Genomic DNA, 11,357 nt, shown 5'->3' on the forward strand with positions numbered 1-11,357 from the left:
GCAGACTGGGGAAACCGGCGGCGAGCACCCTATTATGGAAAGGGATGGCGGCGACGTCGCCATGCCGGATGTCATCGTGCCCCCGCCACCTTCTTCTAAGGAGGCGCGAGACAAGCAGCCGGTCGACCCGCCGACGCCACCAGCCGAAAACGAGGTGGTGGTGGGCCCGACTCCCGGGGTCCGCACACCCTTACTCCGTCGGCTCGCAAAAGCGGCATCGGTGCCGCACCCGCTGGAGGCCGGCACCGCAAGCTCCTCGGTCCCAAACACCGAGGCGACTAGCGCCGCGCCCACTGGGTGGGTGCGGGGAGGCGGAATGGGCTCTCTGAACCAGGCGGTTCTAGACTTTCAAGCCAAACTCCGCGCCGAGGCCGACACTCTCAAGCTCTACAACAAGGCGTTCCTGGAGTCGCGAGAGGCCATCCGGGTACACTTCTTGCTCCTTTGTTTTTGATTCTTGTACTTATTCGTGGGGGGGCGCTGGCGCACCCACTGGGTGTAGTCCCCGAGTTTCGGGCCGGCTGCTGAGCAGGCGGCTCGGAACTCCACTTAGCGAGCTCCGAGTGCTAATATATTTGCTGCAGGATAATACAACCTCCGTGCGGCCGCCTTCAACTCCAGAGTCCAGGAGTTGGATCAACGTGCCACCGACTTGTCGGAGAGCCGGAGTAAGTCTCCTTTCTCTGTGGGGGCGCCCTGGCGCACCCGCAGGCTGTAGTCCCCGAGATTCGGGCCGACTGCTAAGCAGTCGGGCCGGATCTTCCTGACAACTTTATCTTTCTTTGCTGACTGTTGTGTCTCTTTCTTTTTCTACTTTTTGCAGAGGCCAACGCAACCCTTCAACAGCAACTGGGCGAAGCCAACGCCGCGCTTCATGCCAAGGAGGCGGACTGCAGCAAGCTGGCTGAAGAGCGCGACCGGCTTGTTGCGCAACTGGCGGAACAGAAGGAGCTCCTCAAGAAGGCCCAGGATGATACGGAGGACAAGGAGACCAGACTCCTTGCTGAGTTTGCGATCGAGCGCTCTGCCTTGACCGACAAGGAGGCGATGCTGACCTCTGGATTTCACGCGATCGAGGACATAGTCGATGGTGAGCTTCCCTCTTTTTACTTCTTTGAGCTGTCGGCTTGTTGGTTGAGCTGGCTTCTCATCTTTAACTTTGGCTTTTTGCTTTCTGTTTTGGCAGACTTCTTCCTTGGTCACTGGGACGCTGCCAACCAGGCCATTGAAGCTGATCGCGAAGGACGGAGGGCGAACGGTGCGCAGATCACCGCCAATGCCCCCCGAATCCTTAACAAGCATATCCTGAGCATCGAGGACCGTCTTCGGCCGGCTCACCGGATGCTGCGCCAGCTTCAGCGTGTCGGTGCCCAAGCAATCGCCGCCCTGTGGCCTGACATGCTGGCACCGCGCACTCCCAGTCGGACTGTCGACTGGCTGGAGGTGGCGGCCAGCCGTCTTGAGGCCTGGAAGGGCTCCTCGGCCCGGGCTAGAGCGTGCCGGGCCTTGGAGTTCGTCAAGGCATGGTACCCTGGGCTGAGTCTAGCCCAGCTAGCCACGTTCCGGCTGGAGGCTCAGGAGGAATTGTCGGTCGTGGAAGATGAACTCGTCAAGCGCGCGGTGTCAATCGCCGAGTACACCAACACCGGCATCTTCGTCCCGGAGCGGGTTGAGGACGGCATCGAGGTGCCGCCGGAGTGGTTCGGGCTGAACCCGGAAGCCGGCGAGGACTCGGTGGAGGTGATCGACTCCAGCGGTGAGGAAGACGGCGAGGCGGGGGAGGAAGGCGAAGAGGAGGCGCCAGAGGTCGGAGCGGGCGGCCAGCCCCAGCTCGACCGCGCCTCAAGCAATGAGCCACGCCCATCCGAGCCGGCTACCGCCGGAGGCGACCAAGCGGAGACTGACCAGCCGGCCGCTCCACCAACCGGCGCCGCCGATTCCTCCGATCCATCGAACCCTTCTGCCGCTTCCTAGGCCTCCAGTTTATCTTTTGCTTTACCTGTCTATTAGTCTCGACGAACTTGTTAATTTGCACAATTCCATCAGTGGGATGTATCTTAAACTTGTGTTTTGAAGACCGGCCAAGGGCCTTTGCTATGTAAATATTGTTCTGAGTTCTATCTTTTCTTGTTTGCTGCTCTTTGCCTTTTTCCTTTGCCGCCTTCCCTTGGTTGCCGTCTTGCCAGCCGAACAGCCGCTCTGCAGACTATGGCTGGGTCAAGTACTTAGCTACTTCTAGGAAGGCAAGTACTTAGCCATTTTAGAACATTCTAGCAAGTTAAGTAGAAGCCGGCAGGCCGGCTGTTCGGCAACCGGTTGGTGAGGCGAGAAGCCGGCTTGGACTATGCACGTGCTTTGTGTCCTTAGCCATTTTTCATGTGGACACCCTTTCTGCCTTGCTCCTGCCCATCAGGCAGTTGCTCTGCGAGCTACGGCTTCTGGCAGGAGACGGCTTAAGTGCCAACACATTACTTGTCCGGCTGCAGGAAGCACTTCATAGTACAAGGCGACAAGTCCCCGGGCCAACTAGTCGGACCCGGTGCCGAGCGGCGTAAAGAAAATGACATACTCATGGCAATAATTCTTATCATATAGATGAAAGAGGGCAGTCCCCGAGCTCTTCTCGGGGGACCTGAAGTCTTCGTACTTTAATACAAAAAGTAGCGTGGTACATAATGCATCAACTGTAAAATCTTCAAAGGAGATTTGCATTCCATGGCCGCTCCGTCTCCTTGCCGGAGTCGTCCCTCTTGCGTGCTCGAGGCTTCTGAGCGTCGATCAGGTACTAGGAGTCGTTGCCCAACACTTTGCTGATGATGAAGGGGCCTTCCCAAGGCGCTAAGAGCTTGTGCTGGCCGACTGTTCCCTGGATCAGCCGGAGCAAAAGGTCTCCTTCTTGGAAAGATCTCGGCTTGACCTTCCGGTTGTAGTATCGGCACAGGCTCTGCTGGTAGATGCTGGACCGGCTGAGTGCCAACAACCGGCCCTCTTCCAGCTAATCGACGCCGTCTTGACGAGCTTCTTCCGCCTCCTCCTCGGTGTACATGGTGACTCGAGGGGCGTCGAATTCTATGTCCGTTGGGATGATGGCCTCGGCACCGTAGACGAGGAAGAAGGGCATGAAGCCAGTTGATTTGTTTGGAGTTGTGCGCAGGCTCCAGAGGACGGCCGACAGCTCGTCGAGCCAGCAGCCGGCCGACCGTTCCAAAGGCTCGACCAGTCGGGGCTTGATGCCGGACAAAATAAGGCTGTTTGCTCGCTCCACCTGGCCGTTTGACTGCGGATGAGCAATGGATGCTAGGTCCAGTCGGATGCCCTGCGTCGCGCAGAAACGGGCCAAGGCACCTTTGGCTAAGTTTGTGCCGTTGTCGGTGATGATGCTATGTGGTATGTCGTACCGGACGGTGATGTCGGGGATGAAAGTCACAGCAGTTGGACCATTCAACTTCTTGATGGGTTTTGCTTCTATCCACTTGGTGAACTTGTCCACCGCGACAAGCAGATGAGTCAAGCCACCTCTTGTCGTCTTGAATGGTCCCGCCATATCCAGGCCCCAGACGGCAAAGGGCCATGCTATGGGAATAGTCTTGAATGCAGAAGCCGGCTGATGAGGCTTTGTACTAAACTTCTGGCACCCTTTGCATTTCTGGGCTAAGCTCTTGGCGTCTTCCAGGGCAGTTGGCCAGAAAAAACCATGGCGGAAAGCCTTGGCGACAAGTGCTCTTGAAGCCGCATGGTGGCTGCATTCGCCTTGATGGATATCTTTGAGGATTGCTTGGCCTTGCTCCGGCTCAACGCAGCACTGGTAGACACTGGTGACACTGTGCCTCACCAGCTCTCTATTGACTATGGTGTATGCTGCTGCCCGACGTTGCACTTGCCTGGCCGAGATCTCATCAGTCGGCAACTCTTTGCTTACCAGGAAATTGAGGATGGGCTGGGCCCATGAAGGTGCTGTGATTTCTTCGACTGTCAGGACTGCAACTTGGACAAGGGCGGTTGGGCCGGGAGGCGGTGGGTTGGAGTCGGCTGCCGCTTGCTGGGTCGATGAAGTCTCCGGGCCGACTGCGGCAGTCCCCGGGCCAGGCTCTGGAGTCCCCGGGCTGGCCGCTGCAGTCCCCGGGCCGGGCTCCGAAGTCCCTGGGCCGGGTGCGACTGCCGCGGCCCCCGGGCCGCCTGCCAGAATTCTCGTGCCGACTGTTGGAGCTCTTGAGTCGGATCCGACTGTTTCAGGAGGAGCCGGCACGAAGATAGAATCCGGCCCTGGCGATGGCTTAACAGATGGCTTGAGGAGGCGTTGTAGGGCGACGCCGTTCGGTATTGCTTGACGGGTGGAGCCGATTCGCGCCAAGGCGTGTGCTTGCTCATTGTCGTTTCTTGGCACATGGAGAAACTCGCACCCATCAAAATATCCACTAAGTTGCTGTACAAGGAAACGATAGCTCGCCATGTTTGCATCCTTGGCGTCGCAGTCGCCTAATGACTGCTGGACCACCAAGTCGGAGTCACCATAGCACAGGATCTGGCGACTGTCGAGTTCTTTGGCAAGCCGGAGCCCTAGAATGAGTGCCTTATATTCAGCGACGTTGTTGGAAGCGACAAAATGGATTTGCAGCACATATCTGAGCTTGTCGCCTTTGGGAGACGTGAGGACGATGCCGGCTCCCAAACCGGTGCGCATCTTGGAACCATCAAAGTGCATCCGCCAATTGGTGGAGTCCGGCGCCGGTGGCAGGTACTGGGTCTCGGCCCAGTCGATGAGGAAGTCGGCCAGCGCCTGTGACTTAATGGCGGTGTGAGGCTGGTAGTAGATGGTGTAGGGGGCCAAATCTATGGCCCATTTGGCCACTCGGCCGGAGGCATCTCGGCTTCCAATGATCTCGGCGAGCGGAGCAGTGCAGATAACAGTGATTGGGTGCTCTTGAAAGTACGGCTTCAATTTTTTGGCGGCAAAGTGCACTCCATAGCACATCTTCTGATAGTGGGGGTAGTTTTGCTTGGAGGCTGGCAGCACTTCACTTAAGTAATACACCGGTCTCTGGACTGGTAGCGCCTTTCCTTCCTCCTTGCGCTCTACCACCATGACTGTGCTGACCACTCGGCTGGTGGCGGCGATGTAGAGGAGCATGGGCTCCTTAGGAGTCGGAGCCGCCAGGATAGGCGGAGTAGTCAACATCTTTTTGAGCTGGAGAAAAGCTTCATCCGCCTTGTCATTCCATTCGAAAAAAGTGGTCTTCTTCATGAGCTGGTACAGGGGAAGAGCCTTCTCTCCCAGCCGACTGATGAAGCGGCTGATGGACGCCAAACAGCCGGTGAACTTCTGCACATCCAGCAGCCGGGTGGGTACTCCCATCCTCTTGATGGCCTTGATCTTCACAAGGTTGCATTCTATGCCGCGCTCTGAGACCAGTAATCCCAGAAGCTCGCTGGCTGGTACTCCAAAGACGCATTTCTGTGGGTTGAGCTTGATTTGAAACCGGTGTAGGTTCTCAAAGGTCTCTTTGAGGTCTTCTAGCAGCGTTCCACGCTTCTCCGTCTTCACCACGAGATCGTCCACGTAAACGTGGGCGTTTCTGCCGAGTTGTTTAAGGAGGCACTTCTGCATGCAACGCTGAAACATGGCGCCGGCATTCCTCAAGCCGAACGTCATGGTTAAGTAGCAGAAGGCTCCAAATGGCGTCATGAAGGCGGTCTTCAGTCGGTCGGCCGGGTTCAGCTTGATCTGGTGATACCATGAGTATGCATCCAAGAAACTCAACAGCTCGCATCCGGCTGTGGAGTCTATCACTTGGTCAATTCTTGACAAAGCAAACGGGTCTTTGGGGCAGGCTTTGTTGAGGCTGGTGTAATCAATACACATGCGCCACTGCTTGTTTTTCTTCAGCACAAGGACTGGGTTGGCCAGCCACTCTGGAAAGAACACTTCCATGATGAAGCCGGCTACTAGCAGCCAGGTTATCTCTTCTCCGATGACTCTTCTCTTCTCCTCTGACAGGCGGCGCAAGGGCTGCCTGACTGTCTTGGCATCAGGCTGGACATGTAACTTGTGCTCGGTGAAATTCGTTGGAACACCTGGCATGTCTTTAGGTGTCCACGCAAAGATGTCCCGAATCCCGATTCTCACGGAGGAAATCGACGAGCTCGCCTTCCTATTTGCTGTCGAGGTTTCCACCTATGACAGCGTACTTCTCTGGGTGGTCTGGGTCCAAGGGTATCTTCTTTGTCTCCTTGGCCGGCTTGAACGAGCCCTCGGCTTCCGACTCCTTGCGGTGGGGTGGCATGTCCGGCTGCTTGCCTGCCATTGCCACAACTCGTTCAAGGATCCGCTTCTCGGCCACGATCACGAGGGACTCGACCAGCCGACTGCTCTCAGCCGCACAAGCGGATGACTTCTTGTAGTCCCCAGCTATGGTCAGAATTCCCTTAGAACTCGGCATCTTCATTTTGAGGTAGGCGTAGTGGGGGACTACCATGAACTTGGCCAGTGCAGGTCGGCCGAGCAGCGCATGGTATGGGCTCTCAAGGTCCACCACCTCGAACCAGACTGGCTCTCGCCGGAAGTGATCCTTGTCTCCAAAGAGGACGTCTATCTGAATCTTGCCGATTGGTGAGCAGAAAAGGCCAGGAACTATGCCATGGAATACAGTCCAACTGAGCTGAAGCTGTCTCTGTCTGATTCCTAACTTCTCCATGGTATCTTTGTACAGAATGTTGATGCTGCTGCCGCCATCTATCAAAAATCGGGTAAACCGAGCAGCTCGCCTATCAGTTGCAAAGGTGGCATCCAGAACCAGGGCGTAGGAGCCAGGATTGGCATCACCTCTGGATGGTCGGCTCTGCTCCAATTGATGGGCTTCTCGGACCAATGCATGAACTCGAGGGTCTCCGATGCTACTGCATTCACTTCTTGCTGTCGTTGCCGTCTACTATGCCTATCGTCGGCCACACTGGTGAACATGACATAAGCTCCAAGCTCTTCGGGGTATTCGTCTTGTATGGGTCCGACTGGTCGAACGGCCGGCTGCTGAGGGGGAGGGGGCGGCTGCCCAGCAGGCGGAGGAGGCAGAAGGCCGTCTCCCTTGGCGATCCTGGTGAGCCAATGGCATTTCCGAGTGGTATGGTTGGACGGCTTCGCACCACTGTGGAATTTACAAGGTGCGTCAAGATTCTGCTCATATGAGAAAGCTGGCAGCCAATTGGGCTTGCCGCCCTTCTGGTGCCTGGACGGAGGCTGCCCATCCGGCTGCTGGTCTTCGACTGTCGCCACCTGCTGGCTTGTGGAAGCCGACTGCATAGCCTTGCGCTTGTTGTCACTTGGTTGCTGGCGCCGACTGGTGTCGCCAGCTGGGGTTCGAGGAGCTGGAGGAGCTACTTTTCCATATGCATCAACTTGCATTTCTGCCTTCATGGAGGAGTCGGCCGTGGCATATTTATCTGCTATGATCAGCAGCTCATCGAGGGTCGCCGTCTCATCGTAGAGGAGTCGGTGCTTGAGGAGGGTGCCCTCTCGGCAACCAGCGGTGAAGTACTCGATGGCCTGCACCTCGTGCACGCCTTCGCAAGAGTTGCGGAGCTCGGCCCAGCGCGTGAGGTAGTCGCGGGTCGACTCGTTGGGGCCTTGTACACACAAGGAGAGCTGGCGAGGTTTGGGCGGCCGCTTAGATGTTCTGGTGAAGTTGCGGATGAAGGCTTCAGTGAATATGACCCAGTTGTTGATGCTGCGGGGCTTTAGACTATTCAGCCCTGTCCGGGCTGTGCCCTGGAGCATGAGCGGAACGTAATTCATGCCAACACGCTTGTTGCCGTTTGCTATGCTGACGGCTCTGGAGTAGTCGACCAACCAGTCCTCCGGCTTCACGGAGCCGGTGTATTTGGGCGTGTCTCTTTGGAGCGTGAACCCTTTGGGGAAGGGCTCGTCTCGAATGCGTGGGCCGAAACAGGGTGGACCCAATTCATCTTCCTCTTCTAGTGCCAGGGACCGGTGGAGACGGTCGATCCGGTGGCGGGCATCGTTCTCTCTGACTCCCTCTCGGCGGCCAAGGCGGTCGCCGAGTGTCGGGTGATCAACAGGCGGCGGGGTGACGCGCCTTTCCCTGTGATGGGGAGGAGGCGGACAGTCACCCCGTCGTTCACTCCTCTTGGGCGGTCGTCTTGGTCGCGCTCAATGGTGATGCGAGTCCTGCTGCGGCTGGCAGCCAGCTCCTTGTCTCTTCTTCCGCGGACATCACCAGTCGACGTCCGAGATGCTGCGCTGAGGGAGTCCTGGATTAGGGGGTGTCCGGATAGCCAGAATATAACCTTTGGCCGGACTCTCGGACTATGAAGATACAAGATTGAAGACTTCGTCCCGTGTCCGGATGGGACTTTCCTTGGCGTGGAAGGCAAGCTTGGCAATACGGATATATAGATCTCCTCCCATTGTAGCCAACTCTGTGTAACCCTAGCCCTCTCCGGTGTCTATATAAACCGGAGGGTTTTAGTCCATAGGACGAACAACAATCATACCATAGGCTAGCTTCTAGGGTTTAGCCTCTTTGATCTCGTGGTAGATCTACTCTTGTACTACCCATATCATCAATATTAATCAAGCAGGAGTAGGGTTTTACCTCCATCGAGAGGGCCCGAACCTGGGTAAAAACATTGTGTCCCTTGTCTCCTGTTACCATCCGCCTAGACGCACAGTTCGGGACCCCCTACCCGAGATCCGCCGGTTTTGACACCGACATTGGTGCTTTCATTGAGAGTTCCTCTGTGTCGTCACTTTTAGGCCCGATGGCTCCTTCGATCATCAACAACGATGCGGTCCAGGGTGAGACCTTTCTCCCCAGACAGATCTTTGTGTTCGGTGGCTTTGCACTGCGGGCTAATTCGCTTGGCCATATGGAGCAGATTGAAAGCTACGCCCCTGGCCATCACGTCAGATTTGGAAGTTTGAACTACATGACTGACATCCGCAGAGACTTGATCTTCGACGGATTCGAGCCACAGCCGAGCGCGCCGCACTGTCACGATGGGTACGACCTAGGTCTGCCACCAAACAGTGCCCTGGAGGCCGCGCCCGCATCAGCTCCGACACTTAGCTCGGAGCCAACTGCGCCGATCGAGGACGGGTGGCTAGACACCGCCTCGGGGGCTGCAGTCTCAACGGCGATCGAGCCGAACACCAGCCTCATCCTCTGTGAAGCCCGTGACTCCAAGGTGCCGGACTCTTTTCCGGACTCAGAACCTTCCGCGCCCCTGCCAATAGAATCCGATTGGGCGCCGATCATGGAATTCACCGCCGCGGATATCTTTCAGCACTCGCCCTTCGGCGACATTCTAAATTCACTAAGGTCTCTCTCTTTGTCAGGAGAGCCCTGGCCGGACTATGGCCAATAGGATTGGGATGCGGACGATGAAGAAATTCGACGCCCACCCACCACCCACTTCGTAGCCACTGTTGATGATTTAACCAACATGCTTGACTTTGACTCCGAAGACATCGACGGTATGGACGACGATGTAGGAGACGAACATGAACTAGCGCCTATAGGGCACTGGAAGGCCACCTCGTCATATGACATATATATGGTGGATACACCCAAAGAAGGCAATGGCGACGGAACAACGGGGGATGACCCCTGCAAGAAGCAACCCAATCGCCGGCGTCAGCGGCGCCGCTCTAAGTCCCGCCAAAGCAAAAACGGTGATACCGGCACGGGAGATAATAACACCCCGGACAGTGCCGAAGACAACTCCCTCCAGCAAAATTCAGCGCAGGAGGATGGAGAAGCCAGCCCCCCTGAGAGAGCGGCAGACAGAGAGGAAGAGGATGATAACTACATGCCTCCCTCCGAAGACGAGGCAAGCCTCGGCGACGACGAATTTGTTGTGCCTGAGGATCCCATCAAACAAGAGCACTTTAAGCGCAGGCTTACGGCTACGACGAGTAGCCTTAAGAAAAAACAGCAATAGCTTAGAGCTGACCAATACTTGCTAGCTGACAGATGGACAGAAGTCCTTGCGGCCAAGGAATACGAACTCGAACGCCCCTCCAAGAGCTACCCAAAGCGCAGGTTGCTACCCCGTTTAGAGGAGGAAGCACTTAAACCTGCATCACTAGCGCATGATGCGGCTGACCGGCCACCTCGCGGCCATGACAGAGAGGCCTCCTGGCCCTCCACTCAAGCCGCACCCCGGCGCCGCTCAAAAAATACCAAGGCACGGGGAAATGCGCTAGACCTGTGAGATATCTTGGAGGGCAGGGCAAGGCAAACAAGATCGATCTACGAATCGCGCGGGCGCCCCACGACACGAGACGATAACCGTCACGCCGGATACATTAAATCCGGTCGGGCCGAACACAGCAGACAAAACTCATTTGAGCTACGTCGTGATATAGCCCAGTACAGAGGCGCCGCACACCCACTATGCTTCACAATGAAGTAATGGATCATCAAATCCCAGAGGGTTTCAAACCCGTAAACATTGAATCATACGATGGCACAACAGATCCTGCGGTATGGATCGAGGACTATCTCCTTCATATCCACATGGCCCGTGGCGATGATCTACACGCCATCAAATACCTCCCACTCAAGCTTAAAGGACCAGCTCGGCATTGGCTTAACAGCCTGCCAGCATAATCAATTGGTTGTTAGGAGGACCTGGAAGCCGCATTCCTCGACAATTTCCAGGGAACCTATGTGCGACCACCAGACGCCGATGACCTGAGCCACATAATTCAGCAGCCAGAAGAATCTGCCAGACAATTCTGGACATGATTCCTAACCAAGAAAAATCAAATCATCGACTGTCTGGACGCAGAGGCCCTAGCAGCCTTCAAGCATAACATCCGTGACGAGTGGCTTGCCCGGCACCTTGGACAGGAAAAGCCAAAATCTATGGCAGCCCTCACGACAATCATGACCCGCTTTTGCGCGGGAGAAGACAGCTGGCTGGCTCGTAGCAATAACATGACCAAGAGCCCTGGTAATTCGGATACCAAGGACAGCAATGGCAGGTCGTGTCGCAACAAGCACAAGCGCCGCATTAACAGCGATAACACTGAAGATACGGCAGTTAGTGCCGGATTCAGAGGCTCTAAGCCCAGTCAGCGGAAAAAGCCATTCAAAAGGAACACTCCGGGCCCGTCCAGTTTGGACCGTATACTCGATCACTCGTGCCCGATACACGGCACCCCCGAAAAACTAGCTAATCACACCAACAGGGATTGTTGGGTGCTCAAGCAGGCCGTCAAGTTAAATGCCAAAAATAGAGACAAGGGGCTGCACAGCGACGAGGACGAAGAGCCCCGGCCGCCGAACAATAGTGGACAAAAGGGCTTCCCCCACAAGTGCGGACGGTGAACATGATAT

The 11,357-nt window shown here is 56.3% G+C and overlaps 1 protein-coding gene across 1 annotated transcript; it reads left to right on the plus strand.

Annotated features, from left to right (window-relative positions):
• Positions 1-1,047: 1,047 nt before the first annotated feature.
• Positions 1,048-1,974, plus strand: LOC147957417 (uncharacterized). Its single transcript, XM_087536239.1, has 2 exons — positions 1,048-1,090; positions 1,187-1,974. Exons 1-2 carry the CDS (start codon positions 1,048-1,050, stop codon positions 1,972-1,974), a joined length of 831 nt encoding a protein of 276 aa, XP_087392365.1.
• The last annotated feature ends 9,383 nt before the right edge of the window (positions 1,975-11,357 follow it).

Source organism: Triticum urartu, chromosome 7A (genome assembly GCF_056163025.1).
Source record: "Triticum urartu cultivar PI428250 chromosome 7A, HENAU_Tu73, whole genome shotgun sequence".
In the NCBI taxonomy this organism is placed as follows: domain Eukaryota; kingdom Viridiplantae; phylum Streptophyta; class Magnoliopsida; order Poales; family Poaceae; genus Triticum; species Triticum urartu.

Excerpts from the sequence above, each read along its gene's own strand:
- LOC147957417 (XM_087536239.1), top strand. The coding sequence starts at position 1,048 with ATGCTGACCTCTGGATTTCACGCGATCGAGGACATAGTCGATG. Across the intron at positions 1,091-1,186 it reads GATCGAGGACATAGTCGATG|ACTTCTTCCTTGGTCACTGG; the intron begins GTGAGCTTCCCT and ends CTGTTTTGGCAG.